The sequence below is a fragment of the Rhincodon typus genome, chromosome 2 (genome assembly GCF_021869965.1).
Source record: "Rhincodon typus isolate 14 chromosome 2, sRhiTyp1.1, whole genome shotgun sequence".
NCBI lineage: Eukaryota > Metazoa > Chordata > Chondrichthyes > Orectolobiformes > Rhincodontidae > Rhincodon > Rhincodon typus.
This window is the reverse complement of record NC_063333.1, coordinates 12,117,786-12,139,036: the sequence shown is the minus strand read 5'-3', so window position 1 is coordinate 12,139,036 and position 21,251 is coordinate 12,117,786. Positions and strand designations below refer to the sequence as shown.

At 42.9% G+C, this 21,251-nt stretch overlaps 1 protein-coding gene across 1 annotated transcript in view; it reads left to right on the top strand.

Annotated features, from left to right (window-relative positions):
• Positions 1-21,251, top strand: part of obscnb (obscurin, cytoskeletal calmodulin and titin-interacting RhoGEF b) — a 583,513-nt gene that overhangs the window by 373,969 nt on the left and 188,293 nt on the right. The window contains exons 45-49 of the mRNA XM_048618408.1: positions 8,095-8,367; positions 12,256-12,522; positions 12,901-13,167; positions 14,177-14,380; positions 18,715-18,972. Coding sequence (XP_048474365.1) covers positions 8,095-8,367; positions 12,256-12,522; positions 12,901-13,167; positions 14,177-14,380; positions 18,715-18,972 — 1,269 coding nt within the window. The remainder of the gene's footprint in view (positions 1-8,094; positions 8,368-12,255; positions 12,523-12,900; positions 13,168-14,176; positions 14,381-18,714; positions 18,973-21,251) is intronic.

Here is a 21,251-nt window from a genome sequence, read left to right as displayed (position 1 = left end):
TGACCCAGTTCTTTGGATATCCATTATCCTTGAACACTTGGCAGAGGTATTCCTCCTCCTCTTGGCGTAGTTCCATGTTGCTGCAGTGTGTTGTTGCCATTTTAAATAGTGTTCGCACACAGCTTCGTTTGTGTGTGCTGGGATGGTTACTAATGAAGTTCAATACCTGGTCTATGTGTGTGACTTTTCGGTGTACTTTCGTTTGCAGTTCCCTATTTGTCTTGCGCTCTACCATGATGTCCAGGAATGGGAGTTGTTTGTTCTTCTCCTCCTCTCTGGTGAATTTTATTCCGCTGAAGGTGTTGTTTATGAGCTTGTGCGTCTCTTCTAATTTGGTCCGTTTAATGATGACAAAGTTGTCGTCTACGTAGTGTATCCATAGTTTAGCTTGCATTTGCGGAATGTCAGTCCTTTTCAGTCTTTGCATCACTGCTTCTGCTATGAGTCCGTAGATAGGCGATCCCATGGGTATCCTGTTGATTTGCTCGTATGTTTGGCCGAACGGCACAACCATGGGATCGCCTATCTCCGGACTCATAGCAGAAGCAGTGCCCTTTTTAAATTATTTATTCTTTGGATGTGAGTGTCAATGGCTAGGTCAACATGTATTTCCCTTGAATAGGTGGTTGTGAGATGCCTTCCTGAAGCACTGCCGTCCTTGGGGTATAGACAAACAAATGTGGTTAGGGAGGGAGTTCCATGATTCTGACCCAGCTACTGGGAAGGAATGGCAATATAGTTAGGATAATACATAGCTTAGATAAGAATTTACACATGGTGGTTTTCTCATGCAGCTGCTGAACTTGCCCTGCTGGATAGTCGAAGTCAGGCATTCAGAAGGTGCTGTTTGAGGAGCCTTATTGAATGACTGCAGTACATTTTGCAGATGCTTTGTACTGCTGCCACCATGCATTCATCAGTGGTGAAAGGTGTGGATGTTTAAGATGATGGATGGAGTGCCAATCATGTTCTCCATTCTTTCCTGGTTGGTGTTGAGCTTCTTGAGTGTTGTTGGAGCTGCCCTGAACTTGGCAAATGGAGAGTATTCCATAATACTTGTGCCCTATCAATGAACAGGCATTGGGAAACAGAAGGGTGGTTACTTGTTGCAGATTTCTTATCCACTGAACTTCTGCTGTAGACAGCCATATTTATATGGCTAGACCAGTTCAGTTTCTGGTCAGTGGTAACCCTCAGGATGTTAATAGTCGTGATTCAGTGATAGTAACAACATTGAACATCTGAGAAAGCTAAGTAGATTCTTTCTTGTTGAAGATAGTCATAGCCTGGCACATGCATGCTGTGAATGTTATTTGCCACTTCTCAGCCCAACCCTACATGTTGTGCAGGTCTTACTGCATGTGAACATGGACTGCTTCAGTACCAGCAGACAGTCTTCTTTCCCTGCCCCACACACACATATTGATATAATAGTTGGTCATATGCGGCCTTGTTGTCAAGGGCAGTCACCCTTGCCTCCCCTCTGGAGTTCACCTGTTCTGCTCATATTTGAACCAAGGCTGTAAATGAGGTCATGAGTAACTCTGGCACAACCCAAACTAAGTGTCTTGAGCTGATTATTGATGAGCAAGTGCCTCTTGATCACGTTATCAATGATCCTTTCCATCATTTGGCTAATGATCAGGAGTAAATTCATAGGGTGGTAATTAACTGAATTAGATATAATCTGTTTTTGCAGACAGGATATATCTGAGCAGTTTTCCACATTGCTGGGTTGATGACAGGGTTATAGCTGCACTGGACCAGCTTGGCTAAGGTTGCAGATAGGGGAGGCAATGACCTGTGGTATTATTGCTGGACTATTAATCCAGAGACCCAGTTAATGTTCTGGGGACCCAGGTTTGAATCCTGCCCCAGCAGGTGGTGGAATTTGAATTCAGTAAAAGTTTGTAATTTAAATCTAATGATGATCACGAATCTATTGTCAATTGTCAGAAAAGCCCACCTGGTTCACTAATATCTCTGAGAAAAGGAAACTGCCATCCTTACTTAATCTGGTACATGTGACTCCAGACACTCAGCAATGTGGTTGACTCTTAACTCCCTCTGGGACGGGCAATAAATGTTGAATTCACCAGCAACACTCTCATCCTGTGAATGAATATTTAAAAAAGATAGTTTGGGTGTGCAATTCAGATACAGTTTTGGCTTATTCAAAGGAGATAGAGGGTAGCAATGGAAGGATGCTTTTTGGAAATGATGGTTGTGATTAGTGGTGTTCCACAGGGATCAGTGCTGGGACCTCTGCTGTTCATGGTCGACATAAATGATTTGGAGGAAAATGTGGCTGGTCTAATAGGTAAGTTTGCAGACGATACAAAGATCAGCGGAGTTGCAGATAATGAGGAGGATTGTTGATACAGTAAGATATAGATTAGTTGGAGGCATGGGCAGAAAAATGGCAGATGGAGTTTAGTCCGGTCAAATGTGAGGTGATGCATTTGGAAGGTCAAATACGGGTGGAAATTATACAGTGAAAGGCAGAACCCTTAGGAGTATTGACATGCAGAGGGATCTGGGTGTGCAGGTCCACAGATCACTGAAGGTGGCAGCGCAGGTTGATAAGATAGTAGAAAAGGCTTAGGGCATGCTTGCCTTCATTGGAAGGGATATTGAGTATAAGGATAGACAAGTTGTGTTGCAGCTTTATAGAACTTTAGTTAGGCCATATTTGGAATGTTGGGTACAGTTCTGGTCACCACACTACCAGAAGGATGTGGATGTTTTGAAGAGAGTACAGGAAAGGTTTACCAGGATGTTGCCTGGTATGTGGGATTTTAGCTATGAAGGAAAGTTAGATAGATTGGGTTTGTTTTCACTGCAATGCAGGAGGTTGAGGGGCAAGCTGATAGAAGTTTATAAGATTGTGAATGGCATGGATAGAGTGGAAAGTATGAAGTTCTTTTCCCAGGGTGGAGGGGTCAATTTCTAGGATACACGGGTTCAAGGTCTGGGGGGAAAGTTTAAAACACTCCACTTGTACTGTCTTTTGACACTCTTAATTACCTGGAATTACTTTGTAATGATGCCTTTGCTAATAAATTCTGTGCCTGTGCGCTTCCCTCTACTTCATCTGATGAAGGAGCTGTGCTCAAAAAGCTTGTGATTTCGAATAGACCTGTTGGACTATAACCTGGTGTTGTGTGACTTCTGACTTTGTCCACCCCAGTCCAACACTGGCACCTCCATATCATCTTCCAGCAACGCTTCCAAAGTGTCCCAGTGAAAGTTCAGCATGCTCACGTCCATGTTTTGCATTACATTTCCTTTTTTTCCCTGCCATAGTGAAATGTACTTTGAATTCCCTCACCTATTCCAGCTGCAGCAGTACTTTTAAGAGGTCCAGGCTACTTTACATTCTACAGGCTAGCTTTAGCTCACACCAACACTTACAATTTTTGGTCTCCCTTTAAAGCATACAGCAGTCAGCAGTTAGCCCTGGCTGCATGCTGCATTCATAGTTATGAACAGAAGAGACAAAATTGCATGTTTCCTGCATCACATTGAGTAATATTTCTCACTCCAAGTTAGCCTCCATTATATCTGTTCTGAATGCCAAATTTCACATCCAGTAATAAATACGAATATACAAGATAGGAGCAAAAGTATGCCATTCACCTCCTCGAGCCTGCTCTGCTATTCAGTAAAATCAAAGTCAGAAGTGACACGACACCAAGTTATAAACCAACAGGTTTATTTGAAATCACAAGCTTTCGGATCATAGTCCCTTCACCAGGTGAAGTGAGAAAGAAGCACTTAGAACACAGAATTAATGGGCAAAGAGATCAAAAGATCACAACAAACAGTGTGAGTGGAGTGTCGAATAATAAGTCTGCAGGTGACCAAAAGTGTTAGATGGTGTGAGTAAAATGAGTGGAAGGATAACCTATAATCCAATTAAATGAGGCAGAGAGATGATTCCAAAAAAAAATAATAAGGTGGTGCTGGAGACAAACCAAATGACTGGAATAACATGGTAGGTATAAGAGTTGCATGCCAAGGGCCCAACCAAAGTAATAAGTAATCCAAAACTGTTCAAACTAATTAAGGTAGAGAGATCATAACAATTTATCAAGGTGATGGTGTCAAAACAGGCCAGTAAGGAAGATTTTACAGATACAGAACGGTGTGGTGGGGGTCACATGTAGCACAGAATGAACTCAGGATCATGGTTGAGGCCATCTTCATAGGTACGGAACTTGGCTATCGGTTTCTGCTCGACAATTCTGCGTTGTTGTGTATCTCGAAGGCCAAATTTGCACCCTAACAAGCCAACATTTGCATGTACAAGTTCGAGCAAGTCTTCTTTACTGCGCAGAACCTCCAACCAACGCTATATACCAGATACATCGATGACATTTTCTTCCTTTGGACTACATGGCGAGGAATCACTGAAATGACTACATAGCGTTATCAGCAAGTTCCATCCCATCATCTGACTTAGCAGGGACTACTCGTCAGAATTCGTCTCGTCCTTGGACACACGTACCTCCATCATAGATGGACACCTTAGTACTTCACTTTACACCAAGCCCACAGATAACCTCAAGATGCTGCATTTCTCTAGCTTCCACTCTAAACATACTAAAGAAGCCATCCCCTGCACATACATGGGAATTGCTCAGTTGAGAAGGAATGCGACGGACACCTAAAGATTTTGAAGGGTGCCCTCATAAGAAAGTTATAAAATGCTCAGTTCATCGATCACAAGTTCTAACGTGCCACAGCGAAAAACTGCAGTGACTTCCTCAGAAGACATACACAGGATACAACTGATAGAGTACTTTTTGTTGACAAACAGGAGGCTGGAAGAACGCAGCAGGCTAGGCAGCATCAGGAAAGGAGCAGTCAACGTTTTGGGTATTATCCTTCTTCAGAACTGGATTTGGGTGTAGGGGAAGCTGCAGATAAAGTAGGGGGGAAAGGGGTGGAGGCAGAATGCTGGTGATAGGTGAACACTGGTCGTAGGTACAACCTGGTTGGTAGATGAATCCGGTTGGTGGCTGGAAGGGAGGGTCAGAAGATGGAATGGAAGGGAGAAGATGAGGCTGGAAGGGAAGGCAGGGGATGGGTGATAAGGTTAATTGAAATTGGAGAACTCAATGTTGAGTCCTCCAGGTTGTAGGGTACCCAGGCGGAGAATAAGGTGTTGTTCTTCAAGTTTGCATTGTGATTCGCTGTGACACTGGAGAAGGCTGAGGATGGAAATATCGGAGGGGGAATGGGACGGGGAGTTGAAATGGATGGTGACCGGGAGGTTAGGTTGGCTGTTAAGGACCAGGCAGAGACGCTTAGCAAAATGGTGACCTAGTCTATGTTTCATAGAATCATAGAATCCCTACAGTGTGGAAACAGGTCCTTCGGCCCAACAAGTCCACACCGACCCTTGGAGCAACCCACCCTGACCCATCCCCCTATAACCTACCTAAGCTACATATCCCTGAACATGATGGGCAATTTAGCATGGCCATGTCTGCACATTTTTGGACTGTGGGAGGAAACCGGAGTACCCGGAGGATACCCACGCAGACATGGGGAGAATATGTAAACTCCACACAGACGTTTGCCCAAGGGTGCAATCAAACCTGGGTTCTTGGCGCTGTGAGGCAGCAGTGCTAACCACTGTGCCACCGTGCCACCCCAACTGAGCCACCGTGCCACCTCGATGTAGAGGAGACCACATCGGGAGCACCGGATGCAGTAGGCTAGCTTGGAAGAGATGCAGGCAAAGCTTGTTCTCACTTGGAAGGGCTGTTTAGGGCCTTGAATGGAGGTGAGAAAGGTGGTGTGTGGGCAGGTTTTGCATCTTTTACGGTTACAGGGAAAGGTACCAAGTGGGTTGGAGTAGTTGATGGGGAGTGTGGTGCGAACGAAGGAGTGGCAAAGGGAATGGTCCTTCCAGAAGGCAGAGAGGGGTGGGGAGTGGAAGATGTTCTGGTTGGTGGGGTCTCTTGGAGTTGGTGGAAGTGTTTGAGGATGATGCGTTGGATGCAGAGGCTGGTGGGGTGGAAAGTGAGGACAAGGAGGACCCTATCTTTATTATGTTTGGAGGCTTGGCGGTGGTTAAGAGCTGTGGAGCAGGGAATGGAGGAGGCACGGTGGAGGGCTGTCTGGATGACAGAGAGGGGAAAAGAGCGTTTTTTGAAAAAGGCAGACATTCGGGATGCTTGGGAGTGGAATGTCTCCTCATCAGAGCAGATGCGACGGAAACGGAGGAATTGGAAAAATGCGATGGAGTTTTTGCAGAATACAGGGTGGGAGGAGGTGTAGTCTAGGTAGCTATGGGAGTCTGTGGGTTTATAGTAAATGTCAGTATGTAAGCTGTCGCCAGAAATGGAAACAGAGAGTTCAAGAAACGGAAGGGAGATATCTGAGATAGACCAAGTGAATTTCAGAGCGGGGTGGAAGTTGTTAGCGAAGTCGATGAACTGCTCCAGTTTAGCCTGGGTGCAGGATGCAGCACCGATGCAGTCATCGATATAATGGTGGAAGAGTTGGGGAACAGTACCAGTGTACGTGCTGAAGAGGGACTGTTCACCATAACCGACAAACAGGAAGGACCCCCGAATTTAAATAACAAGCGGGAATACCTGACAACGCTTCATTGGAGGCTGCACTGATGATGTTACCCAGCAGGGTAATGAAACATCTGCGAACTAACGAACCAGTTTGGTGAGCAAACCAGCCACAGCATCCACAACCTGAGCTACAAATCTACTCAAGAACTTCAGGCAGGCATAGCTGGGGCCCGTGCGAGTAGCCTTCATCGTCCAGTACTTCCCCAGAGCAGAGAGTCTATGCCATGTTCTTCACAGCCTTCAACATGTCATTGATGACGATGACCATCTCGCCAAGATCATCCCTTCGTCTCCACTTCTCGCCTTCAAACAACCGCCAAACCTTAAACAGAACAATGTTTGCAGCAAACTATCTATCCTTCAGGAAAACATCGATCACAACACCACACACCATGCCATGGCAACCTCTGCAAGACATGTCAGATCATCAATATGGATACTACCATCAGAGGTGGGAACTCCACTCACCACATACCTCGCAGATACTCATGTGACTCAGCCAATATTGTCTATCTAATGCTGCAGACAAGGATGCCGCGAGGCATGGCATATTGGCGAGACCACGCAGATGCTACAACAGCAAATGAATGGATACTGCGCAACAATCGCTAGACAGGAATGTTCCCTCTCAGTCAGGGAACAGTTCAGCGGTTAAGGACATTCAGCTTCCGATCTTTGGCTAAGCGTGCTCCAAGGTGGCCTTCAAGATACACAACGACATAGGATTGCTGAGCAGAAACTAATAGCCAAGTTCCGTACCCATGAAGACAGCCTCAACTGTGATCTTGGGTTTGTGAACCGCTAAATGTAACCCCACCATACTGTTCTGTGTAAAATCTTCCTCACTGTTCTGTTTTGACACCATCACCTTGATAACTTGTTATGATCTCTCCATCTTTTATTAGTTTGTACAGTTTTGGATTACTTGCTACTTTGGTTAGACCCTCGTCATGCGACTTTTATACCTATAATATTATTCCAGCCATTTTGGTTTGTCTCTAGCACCATCTCATTTTTGATTTTTTGTAATTATCTCTGTACCTTAATTAATCAGATTATAGGTCATCCCTTCACTTGTTATTCAGCTGTTGACACTTTACTCACACTGTCTAACACGCTTGGTCACCTGCAGAGACTTATTATTGACACTCCACCTACACCATTTGTATGATCTTTTGATCTCTATGCCCTTAAATTCTGTGTTCTGTGTACTTCTCTCTCACTTCACCTGATGGAGGGACTACTCTCTGAAAGTTTGTGATTTCAAGTAAACCTGCTGGACTATATCCTGGGTGTCATGTGACTTCTGATTTTGTCCACGCCAGTCCAACACCAGTACCTCCACATCACGGCTACCAGTAAAATCATGGTTGATTTCAAGATCTCATTACAGTGCATTTGATTAATACTGTGTAAATAGATGGATTATAATTTGTAAAATGGCTGCCACATATAGTTGATTGTTGTAAACCTATAATTTTCTTTTTCTATATAGTATCAGAAGTAAAAATTGTTGAATGCCTAAAGGATGTAACAGTTTTTGCTAATGAAACTGCCGTGTTTGAGTGCAAAGTGCATCCTGAAAATTTCGCTGATGTGCAGTGGTGGCTGGGTGACGTTCCTTTGCAGCACAATGAAATGAATGAAATATCTGTTGAACATGGAACAATTCACACTCTGAAATTAAAGAATGTCACTGAAGAAGACTGTGGTACTGTAAGCATTAAAGTTGGAAAACATACATCATCTGCAAAGCTTTTAGTAAAAGGTATGAAGTGAAAAAGAATAATAGAAACATCTGCTTAGCTTATTGTGTCAGATGTCTTGCATGTTCCGTTTATCTGCTAGAACTGTGTTGAAGTAGCCGTGTGCTACTATAATCAAGAGATAATTGTTACACAGTTAGGGAGAATTAAATTATTGCAAAATGGTTTTATGTAAAGAACATCCTTCAGGCTTTTCACCCTTCTGAAATATAAATCATGCCAATTTCCACATACAGTTTCTAGCTGTCTTTTATATTCATTCATGGAATTATGGATATCGCTAGTAAAGCTAACATTTATGCTTATAATTACCGTTGAAAGTGAGGTGGTAAAATTTCATGGTACATACTACTGGCTGATTTACTAGGATATTTCAGAGGACCAGAGGTTGATGTGGCACCGTGATAGTGTACCTATCTCTGGGCCAGGAGGCCCATGTTCAATGCTATTCTAACATTGCTGAATAGGTGGATTAGAAAATATGTACAATACGGGTCAGAACTATAAAAGGTGGCAATTTCTTTGAAAAACATTAGTAAACTGGGTGGATCTTAAAGATAATCTCATTGTTTCGTGGTCACGGTTACATATACTGGGGACTACATTTTACATGCTATCCACAGACAGGAAACTTACAAAATCGGGCACCATGCTAACCACCTATCTATTGACCCTACAATAAAACTGAAAGAACTGCGGATGCTGTAAATCAGGAACAAAAACAAAGTTGCTGGAAAAACTCAGCAGGTCTGGCAGCATCTGTGAAGGAAAAAACAGAGTTAACGTTTCGGGTCCGGTGACTCTTCTGATACTTCTGAGGAAGACCATTGGGTCCGAAACGTTAACTCTGTTTTTTCCTTCACAGGTGCTGCCAAACCTGCTGAGCTTTTCTAGCAACTTTGTTTTTGTTATCTATTGACCCTTGTTTGAATGTGCCGAGAAGGCACCTGGAGAGCTGCCTGTCTGTATGCTTAAGTCAGAAGTCACACGACACTAGGTTATAGTCGAACAGGTTTATTTGAAATCATAGGCTTTCAGAGCACTGCTCCTTCGTCAGGTGAAGTGACTTCACCACAACACCACTCTAATGGGCAATGGGAGAGGTCTAAGCCCAAAGTATGGTCTGGCTAATTTGACCCTGGGCCTTCTAGTTTCCAGGCCCCTTTGCCAATCAGAAGCATGTCTTATTTCCCTCCCTTTCAGAATCCTGTGTGTTTACTGAGAATGACTCCTACCCCTGGCAGGTTTATGAGGTGGGAATTCCTTCTGGAGAAGTATTGAGGTCTTAGCTCATGACATATAAAACCCCATCAGTTGAAAAATGGAAATGGGGGTGAGCTGCTAACCCAAGACAGGCTAGACCTGACATTTATGCTAGGACACTGGGAGCCAGATATCAGCATTAAATTCAGCCCTTGGTTTTTAATCCTGATTTAATTCATTGAATTTTAATTCGTTGGATGGTTGTGTTGGGATTGGGCCCTTTTTCCTGGATCATTGGTCCAGACCTCTGGATTCCTAAAATGAAAAATAGAATGTGCTGGAAATACTCAGGATACCTGACAGCATTTATAGAAAGACAACAGAGTTAGCATTGTACTTGGGATTTGCAAGAATAAACATGCCATTTACTAATCCATTTTATTGTTTCTTGTTAATTACATTGGTTTTATTCCGCTTTTCGTCACTTTATTTTCTGTATAATGAAATCAATGACAAAGTATGGCAACAGTGAATTAATTTTATTAGATTGTTTTCTCTTCATAACTTTGTGTGTTTTTGCAGTTACGTTGTGGCGTTTTGTTTTATTTAAGATGGTATATAGTGCTGATTGCTCACTCAGTTCAGTAGTCATTGATTGTAAGATCAGTATTTCTGAGCCAGTGTCTATTCTTATGAGCAATTGAGGTAATGCCATAGGATTTCTGCTGATTGGTGCAAGCTGACACATGCTACGCTTAGAAGCTTGACACCATCTGCAACAAAGTGACCTGCCTAATTGGTATCACATCTGTAATGTCCACTCGCTCCACTACCGATGCCAAGTAGCAGCACTGTGTACCATCTAGATGATGCACTGCAGAAATTCATGAAGGCTCCTTGGACAGCACCTTCCAAACCCACTCCCATGAAGCATACAAATTGGCCAGAAAAATAAACAGACATGAGCTGTGGGAGCAGATTAGAATTCAGCAAATGAGAACAAAGGGATTAATTAAAAAATGAAAACAGTATGAAAATAAGTTGCAGAGAACATAAAAACTGACAGTAAGAATGGATATGCGAGTAGAAAAAGAATGATGGTTACAAATGTAGGTCCCTTATAGTCGGAAACAGGGGAATTTATAATAGATAACAAAGAAATGGCTGACCAACTAAATATATGCTCTGGTTCTGAGTTCACAAAGGAGGACACAATAACATACTAGAAATATTGGGGAACACGGTTTAGTGAGAGGGGGAAACTGAAGGAAATCAGGATTAGAAGAGTGTTGGGGAAATTGATGGGATTGAAGGCTGATAAATCCTCAGTGCCTGATAATATACAACCCAGAGACCCAGAGTACTTAAGGAGGTTGCTGTGGAAATAGTGGATGCATTGGTGAAGGTTGACCAGACTAACTCATGGGACGGTGGAACTGACATATGAGGAGAGTTGTATTCCTTTGGGAGTTGGTGTCACTGGCTAGGCCATCATTTAGTGCCCACCCCTAATTGCCCAGAGGTCGGTTAAGAGTCAACCACATTGCTGTGGGTCTGGAGTCACATTTAGGCCAGACTAGGTAAGGATGGCAGTTTCCTTCCCTAAAGGACATTAGTGAACCAGGTGGGTTTTTCCGACATTGAACAATTGATTCATGGTCACCATTAGACTCTTAATTCCAGATATTTATTGAATTCAAATTCCACCATCTGCCATGGTGGGATTTGAACCCAGGCCTCCAGAACATTATCTGGGTCTCTGAATTAACAGTCCAGCAATAACACCACTAGCCATTGCATCCCCATATTGGTTAGGATTATAGTTGCTGGAGTTCTGAAGCTTGGGAGGAATCTCATAGAAACCTATAAAATTCTAACAAGACTAGACATGGAGATTTAATTGAGATTTTTGAAAAGGTGACTGAACATATTGATGAGGATAGTGCAGTTAATGTGGACTTCAGATTTCAGCAAGGCCTTTGACAAAAGGTCCCACATGGAAGATTGGTCCAGACGTTAAGAGCCCAGGGGATTCAAGGCAAGTTGGCAAACTGGATCCAAACTTGGCTTACAAACAGGAGGCAAAGGATGATAATGGAGGATTGTTTTTGTATTTGGAAACCTGGGACCAGCAATGTACCACAGGGTTTGGTGCTGGACCCTTGCTGTTTGTTATTTACTTGGAGGTAGAAGGTATGCAAGTTTGCAGATAATGAAAAAATTTGTGGTATTGTTGAAACTGATGGTCTCAGGCTACAGATTGATATTGATCAACTGGTAAATTGGGCAGAGCAATGGCAGGTGGAATTTAATTCTATGTGAGGTAGAGGCCTAATTAGGAAAGGACACACAAAATAAAACATACGTCACTAGGGAGTGCAAGTGCATCCATCAAAAACATAAGGACTGCAGTGGTTCAAGAAGGCAGCTCACCATTACCTTCTAAAGGGCAACCTGAGATGGGCAATAAATTCTGGCCCAAGCCAGCGACACCCATGTACCATGAATGAATATTTGAAAATAATGTAGCAAGGCATCAGGCTAGCAACTTAACTCTCAGAGCACAAAACATTTAGTTTCTTTTGGAATCTCTTTGCTGTAGTTACCATGATCATTTTCCAAGTGAGTTAAAGCTGTTCATTCTTGTATTGCACACAAAAAATGAAAAAAATGTCCCATCACTTTAGGTGCTCCGCCTACTTTCACACAAGAGCTTGTAAACATAGAAGCAGTGGAAAATAGCACGACAACCCTACTTTGTAAACTGTCACAGCCCAATGTTCCAGTCACATGGAAGATGGGCTCACGTGCAATTTCTCCAAGTGTGAAGTATGAAATCAAACAAGAAGATTATGTGCACATGCTACTGATTCATAACCTGAACCTAGAGGACTCTGGGGACTATACATGTGATTCAGGCCTGAGACAGAGCACTGCAATATTGCAGGTGAAAGGTAACTGATTACCTTCTGAAATAATAAATAATTTGCTATCTTAATGAAAATCATAATTTAAGTGACATGGTTTCTTTCAAATACCTTAAAATAGCAAAACTGGTGCATGCAAAGTACTATTATATGAGTAAAAAATTACTTCAGGAAATTAGGCTTAAACCTTCTCCTCATGAAGGAAATGAAGGTTTTTGTGATATATTGATTGTATTGTAAAATCTAATGTTGTCCATTGTCCGTATTATTTACAAAAATATTGATAACCTGCATGGATTTTTAACAAATGTTATCCATTATTCGGAGATGATCCATCATTTGAGTTAGTATTTTTTGATTAATTTTGCGTTTTTCTAAAGGTCTTTTATTCCTTATGAACTATAGCTGCACCTGTGTATTTTATAAAGAAACTGCAAAGCCAGGAAGCTGATGAAGGTAGTATGATAACGCTTCACTGTGAACTTACTAAGGCTGATGCACCAGTGATATGGAGAAAAGGATCCAAAAAACTTGATCATGGTGACAAGTATGATCTGATTCAAAAAGGCTGTGCTGTTGAATTGTTGATCCACAATCTGAAGAAAGAGGATGATGGAATATACATTTGTGATTCTGGTGATGACCAAACAACAGCTACCCTGACTGTCAAAGGTTACCATACATTTTTTAGCAGTGATGATGCTTATTTTCATGAATGGATTCTATTATAGAATTTCAAATACTGTATTTGCTGAACCATTACATGTACTATTTTTCTGCAAAACATTGCTTATAAATGCCATGTGTCTTATATTCTGAAGGTTGTGTCCAAATATTTTCTAAAGTCTCAAAATCCTGGTATGTCTTATGGTCTGATAAATATGCTATATTTAGGTGTTAAAGATGTTATTCTTTCTGTACTTCCATCTTAATTCACCTTTAAGTGAGGAGATACCTTTCTCTGTAGTAAAATATTGACAGCCTCACTTGATAACTTTAGATCAGAGAATGTGCAGTTAAATCTCCACAGTAAACTTACGTATATAGTGTGGCCCAATTTGCCTCACCATTGGCAGCCATGCCTTCAAATGGATAGGCTCCATTCTCTAAATCTTTGACTTACCAACACCCCTGTCTTCCTTTATGATCCTCTTAAACACCATTACTTTAATTTACCCCCAATGGTACATTCTTTGGCTTTTAGACTGATTTTAATGCCTTGCAATGTGCTAAAGATGTTATATAAATATTATTTAATGTTTTAGTCAATTGTACTACGTGATAAACAATGTGAACAGAAAAGTCCCACAAACATTGAGATAAATGTTGAGAAGTGATGTGGTTGTTCCAGAGTTTACTATTAGCAATTATTAACTATTAGAATGTTCTCAATGACCTTCCCTGCGCTTTGAATAGGGCAGTCCCATAAGAATATAAATGTCAATGTCAAAAATTTTACAAAAAATGTCAGAGATTTTAGAAGATACCAGCAATTGTTACTTTTGCTTCCTGGCTGGTATTCGAAAGAACTAAAAAAAGTATGACTAAGATGAATAATATAACTGTCTTAACTCAAAGGGAATCTCATCTCAACATTGTTTTTCAGAACATGTAAAAATTATTCGTGGACTTGAAGACACTAGTGTATTTTCACAAAACTCTGTGAAATTTCTGTGTGAAGTGTCTCATGAAGATGCTGCAAATGCTGAGTGGTGGCTGAATGGAACACTAGTTCAGAATAATGAACTCAATGAAGTTAAAGCTACAAATAAGATACATACCTTGACACTGAAAAACCTCACACCACATCACTCAGGAACTGTTGTATTCAAAATCGGCTGTGAAAGTTCGGCAGCTAAGTTGGTGGTGCAAGAAAAACCTAAAGGTAGCGTACTGGCATTTTATATCTGAGAGGAGCTGTAATTCTTTTAGCGCTCTTAACAAGCATTTCAGTACATAGTCATCATTAAGTCGTTGTATAAGTTTTTCAAATGGTTCATGTAGTGGGCGATGGCCCTGTGGTATTATCTCTAGACTATTAATCCAGAAACCCAGCTAATATTCCAGGGACCAGGGTTTGAATCCCACCATAGCAGATGGTGGAATTTGAATTCAATAATCTACTGATCACCATGAAATAACTGCCGATTGTTGGAAAAACTCATCTGGTTCACTCATGTGGTTCAGGGAAGGAAATCTGCCACCCTCTCCTGGTCTGGCCTACATGTGACTACAGATACACAGCAATGTGGTTGACTCTCAGTTGCCCTCTGAAATAGCCTAGCAAGCCACTCAGTTGTACCAATCACTACAAAGTCTCAAAGAAATGAAACCAGATGGATCACCTGGCATAAACCTAGGTACTGGAAAAGACAACAGCGGAAACAGCCCTGTCGACCCTGCACAGTCTCCTTCCTGATATCTGGGGGTTAATGCCAAAATTTGGAGAGCTGTCTCACTGACTAGTTAAGCAACAGCCTGACATAGTCATACTCACAGAATCATTCCTTAGAGACAATGTCCCAGACACCACCATAACCAACCCTGGAAACGTCCTATCTCACCGGCAGGACAGACCCAGCAGAGCTGGTGGCACAGTGGTATACAGTTGGGAGGGTGTTGCTATAGGAGTCCTCAACAATGAATCCGGACCCCATGAAGTCTCATGGCTTCAAGTTAAACATGGGTAAGGAAACCTCCTGCTGATTATCACATACCATTCTCCCTCAGCCAATGAATTGGTACTCATCCATGTTGAAGAACACTTGGAGGAAGCATTGAGGATGGCGTGCACAAAATGTACTCTGGGGGTGGATGTTTCAATGTTCACCACCAGGAGTGGCTCAGCAGCAGTACTACAGATCGAGCTGGTTGGGTTCTAAAGGACATAGCTGCTAGACTGGGTCTGTGGCAGGTGGTGAGGGAACCAACAAGAGGGAAAAGCATACTTGACCTCATCCTTACCAATCTGCCAGCTACAGTTGCATCTGTCCGAGACAGTATTGGTAAGAGTGACCATCGCGCAGTCCTTGTGGAGACGAAGTCCCGCCTTCACATTGAGAATAACTTCCATCATGTTGAGTGGCATTATCACTGTGCTAAATGAGACATGTTTCACACAGATCTAGCAACTCAAGACTGGGCATCCTTGAGGCAGTGTGGGCCTTCAATGGCAGCAAAATTGTACTGCAGCACAATCTGTAGCCTCATGGCCTGGCATACTCTCCACTCAACCATTACCATCAAGCCAAGTGATCAACCCTGGTTCAATAGAGAGTGCAAGATGGCATGCCAGGAGCAGCACCAGGCACACCTGAAGATGAGATAACAAGGTGTAGAGCTGGATGAACACAGCAGGCCAAGCAGCGTCATAGGAGCATGATGCTGCTTGGCCTGCTATGTTCATCTAGCTCTACACCTTGTTATCTCAGATTCTCCAGCATCTGCAGTTCCTACTATTTCTGATACACCTGAAGATGAGGTGTCAACCTGGTAAAGCCACAGGACTACTTGCATGCCAAACAGCGAAAGCAGCATGTGATAGATAGAGCTAAGCATTGCCACAACCAACAGATCAGACCTAAGCTCCGCAGTCCTGCCACATCCAGTCGTGAATGGTGTTGGACAATTAAACAACTCGCTGGAGGAGGAGGCTCCACAAATATCCCCATCCTCAATGATGGAAGAGCCCAGCACATCAGTGCAAAAGAGGAAGCTGAAGCATTCGCAGCAATCTTCAGCCAGAAGTGCCGAGTGGATGACCATCATGGCCTCCTCCAGTGGTCTCCAGCTTTACAGATACCAGTCTTCAGCCAATTCAATTCACTCCATGTGATATCAAGAAACGGTTGAAGACACTTGTGCCCTGACAACATTCTGCCAATAGTACTGAAGATTTGTGCTCTAGAACTTGCCACTCCCCTAGTCAAGCAATGTGGAAAATTGCCCAGTACGTCCTGTACACAAAAGGCAGGATAAATCTAACCTTGCCAATTACCTCCCCATCAGTCTACTCCCAATCATCAGTAAAGTGATGGAAGGTGACATCAACAGTGCTAGCAAGCAGCACCTGCTCAGCAATAACCTGTTCAGTGATGCCCAGTTTGGAGTCCGCCAGAGCCACTCAGCTCCTGACCTCATTACTGCCTTGGTTCAAACATGGACAAAAGAACTGAATTCAAGAAGTGAGGTGACAGTGACAGCCCTTGACATCAAGGCTGCATTCAACCGAGTATGGTATCAAGGAGCCCTAGTAAAACTGAAATCAATGGGTATCAGCGGTAAACTCTTCGGTGGTTGGAGTCATACCTGACACATAGGAAGATGGTCGTGGTTGTTGGGGGTCAATCACCTCAGCTCCAGGACATCTCTGCAGAAGTTCCTCAGGGTAGTGTCTTCAGCCCAACTATTTTCAGCTGCTTCATCAATGATCTTCCCTCCATCATAAGGTCAGAAGTGGGGATGTTCGCTGATGATTGCACAATGTTCAGCACCATTCGCGACTCCTTAGATACTGAAGCAGTCCATGTTCAAATACAGCAAGATCTGGACAATATCCAGGCTTGGGCTGACAAGTGGCAAGTGACAAATGCCAGGCTATGACTGTCACCAAAAGGAGACAATCTAACCACTACCCCTTGACATTCAATGGTGTTACCGTCTCTGAATCCCCTTCTATCAATATCCTGGGGGTTATCATTGACCAGAAACTCAACTGGACTCTCCATATAAACATAGTGGCTACAAGAGCGGCTCAGAAGCTAGGAATACTGTGACGAGTAACTCACCTCCTGACTCCTCAATGCCTGTCCACCATCTACAAGGCACAATTCAGGAGTGTGATGGAATACTCTCCACTTGCCTGGATGAGTGCAGCCCCAACAAGACTCAGGAAGCTTGATATCACGCAGGACAAAGCAGCCCACATGATTGGCACTACACTTACAAGCATCCACTCCCACCACCACCGTCTCTGAGTAGCTGCAGTGTGTACTATCTACAAGATGCACTGCAGAAATTCATCAAAATTCCTCAGAAGCACCTTCCAAATCCATGACCACTTCCATCTAGAAGGACAAGGTCAGTAGACATATGGGAGCACCACCACATTGAAGTTCCCCTCCAAGCCACTCACCATCCTGACTTGGAAATATATCACCGTTCCTACACTATCGCTGGGTCAAAATTCAGGAATTCTCTCCCTGATGGCATTGTGGGTCAACCCACAGCAGGTGGACTGCAACAGTTTGATAAGACAGCTCACCACCACCTTCTCAAGGGCAACTAGGGATGGGCAAGAAATGCTGGCCAGCCAGTGATGCCCACGTTCCACAAATAAATAGGAAAAAAAATCGGTTCTTTATAAACATCTGACTGATCAAAGAAATCACTAACCTACCCCCTACTCCCAAAATTGTCATCTCGTAAAAGTGCTAAATGCTGCTCAGTTATTGTTGAAATAACAGCGTCAGTCCTAAGTTAAATGGCCAACCTACAAGAGAAAGCAACGTAATGAAGCCAGATCAAGATTTCCCTTATCATTCATTTACATGCTCTTTCCAGCAAGGGACATCACATCATGACCAGATTAATTTTCAGATTTTCCATTCAGCTGTTCAGAAATGTTACATGCATCCAGACCAGGTAGGACTTGAACTCAAGTCTCCTGGCTCAGAGGTAGGTACACTACCATTACAATTCAAGAGCCCAACCAACTAGTTTTTAACCTTACCTGGTCAACAGAAACCAGGTAGTTGATAAGTTCAAAATGGACATTACATACTCAGATGTAATGAGAGCCAATTAACCTGTAGGGTATTGTGGATGTGGATGATTCATAAATTTAATCAGGTCAAGGCACTAAAGCAATCTTCAATCAAACTTTTACACAGAAGAGGAACAAGTGCTCATCAAAAAATAAATAGAACAGTACAGAACTTGCCACAGGTAAACAAACTCTGGCCTAATCAGTTCATCTTGATATTAACCCTCCATGTGAGAAAAGAGTTTATTCACATTTATGTCTCCTGTTCTCTTGCTACCTCAACCCCATTTCATTGATCTCCCTGTTGAATGCTGACATCATTTCTGGCATAAGTCTGTAACAGCATTGTGTTTTGCAGAGAATTAAGATGTGGACTAGCAATGAAATGTTTAACACACAAGAAAGCAGTTTGTAAATTAATAACTTACTTTAACTTCTATTATTTGCATTTCTAGTTCTTTTCAAACAAAACCTCCAGGACGTAAAAGCACAGGAAGGAGGTAGAGCAATTCTTCATTGTGAACTTTCTGAAGATGAAGTGGCAGTAACATGGAAGAAAGGATCAGAACCAATTAAATCTAGTAACAAATATGAAGTGAGGCAAAATGGTCCTGTGGCTGAGTTGGTAATTTCTGACTTAACGCTAGAGGATGCTGGACAATATACCTGTGAATCTGGAGATCAACAAACTACAGCTTCCCTAAAAGTGGAGGGTAAGAAGGGGGCAAGTTCTTTTGAGAATCTTCATGGTCACACAAGAATAACAAAATCATTCTGCCTTTCTTGTCTACATTCAGTCTATTAACTTTACCTTCTCAATTTGTTCCATTTTCATGCTGTTGTCAGTTATCTTCATTTAGCATTGAGCCAGTTTTTCTTTTATTGTTTGTAGAGCCAGACCTTTCATATTCCTGGCAACTGATGTCATGTGTAGCTTCAATGCCTAGTTTTGAATGTAAAGCTTTGATATACCAATACTGAGATTTTTGTAAAGCCATGACAAAATTATTGCTCACACCTAAAGGACATGGCAAAATTATTGCTCACACCTAAAGGAGGAAGTCCAGCACTGTCTCTTTGGTCAGAAGAGAAAGATCTGCTTTTAGACAGCGTATCACATAAATAAAATGTTACAAAAAGCTTAGAAGGCAGAAAGCTGAAAACTGAGTAAGAAAAGAGAGGTTTAGGCACGATCGGAGATAGCTTTTGTATTAAAAATAAAGATTGAGATAGTAAGACAAAGGTAGGAAAGCAAGGTTACTTACAGAAAGCAGGAACAAAGGCCCACATTTCTAAAAAAAATCACAGCATTGTTTATTGCCTCCGTAATTGTTACTGTCTTGCCTTTTGCTCTGCTGACCATCCCCCCTCCAGCCCCCATTCCTAGCTCAACAACCTCCGCCAATGGAACTGACACTCCAACTACTGTATCCACTCCCCAGCATCTCCAACTGGTTAGGGCTGGCCCATACTGACTGAAATATTGTGCTGAACTTAAATGAATTTTTTGGTGTCTCTGACGACACGCTGGAAGGTCAAGGTCAGCTCCGCTTCAGCCAGTTCTGGGAGCCCTAATGCAATTCTGTGTTGAACAGAAAATGATCTGCTTATTCCTATTAAGTGGAGAACCTTCTTTCAAGGACTATCAGCCAAAAAGAGGATCAAATCTGAGTCATGGCAGTGGGTGTTTGCTGCAATTTTATGGGCAGCACGGTGGCTCAGTGGTTAGCACTGCTGCCTCACAGCGTCAGGGACCCGGGTTCAATTCATAGACTGTCTGTGTGGAGTTTGCACATTGTCCCTGTGTCTGCGTGGGTTTTCTCCGGGTGCTCTGGTTTCCTCCCACAGTCCAAAGATGTGCAGGCTAGGTGGATTAGCCATGCTAAATTGCCCATAGTTCCCAGGGATGTTTAGATTAGGTGGGTTAGACATGGGAAATCAAGTGTAGGGGAATGGGTCTGGGTGGGATGCTCTTCAGAAGTAGGTGTGGACGTTGGGCCAAATGGCCTGTTTCCACACTGTAGGGATTCTGTGAAAACTATTCTGTTCCAAAAGTACCACTAGGTACAATGGCCACTGCAGGAAGTGTACCCATCTTAGAGCAACAAGATGGAGTAGGCTTCGAATGGAGGTGTGTGGGATCAGCTGAGGATAGTTAGACAGGTGCCTGTAGACAGCTGGATGATGGAGGGGTAGCAAGAACTGCAGATGCTGGAGTCAGAGATAACAAAGTGTGGAGCTGGAGGACCACAGCAGGCCAGGCAGCATCAGAGGAACAGGAAAGTTGACCTTTTGGGTCGGGACCCTTCTTCAGAAATCTGGATGATGGAGGGTTTGTCCTTGTTGAGAACAGTGAGGTATAACATCTGGGGAAGGAGCCGCGCCCCACCCCGCCCCACCGAGGATTACATGTTTCAGGAGTCTCCTGTAGACTTTGCTGTGCAGGGAGATTGATGTCCTTTATTGGATTGTTTCCCATCTGGCAAAGTCCCCCACTCACCCATATTATACAAATGGTTATCGGCGGGGGCCCTTGTTTAATGCACTTAGGACCTCATTTGACTTCTGAGCAGGAAGGAACTTCTGAACCTTCCTGGACTCTGTGAGAAATTTTAACATAATTGAGAAGGCGATGGGCACTGCAATCCCACCTTCTTTCTTGGTTTTGGGTACCCCCACCCAGTCTGCCTCGCTACTTGCCCTCACAGGCTGGATTAAATTAATGAAAACAAAGATTTTGATGTCAATGTATTGAGGCATTGTCAGCCAGTAGAGCATGGCTCACTGACAAGCAGGTATATCATGGAGGGTTGATTTCAGCAGGCTGTTTTGGATAAGGCAGATATAACGTTCTTTTCTCAACCAAGCAGAATTATGCCTCTTATAAAAGATCCAAAAATTCTGATTTTTACATTAATTCATGAAGTTCCCACCTGCCTCTGACAGATACCTCAATCATGCAATTGAAACGACCAGTTAAGTGGGTGACCGT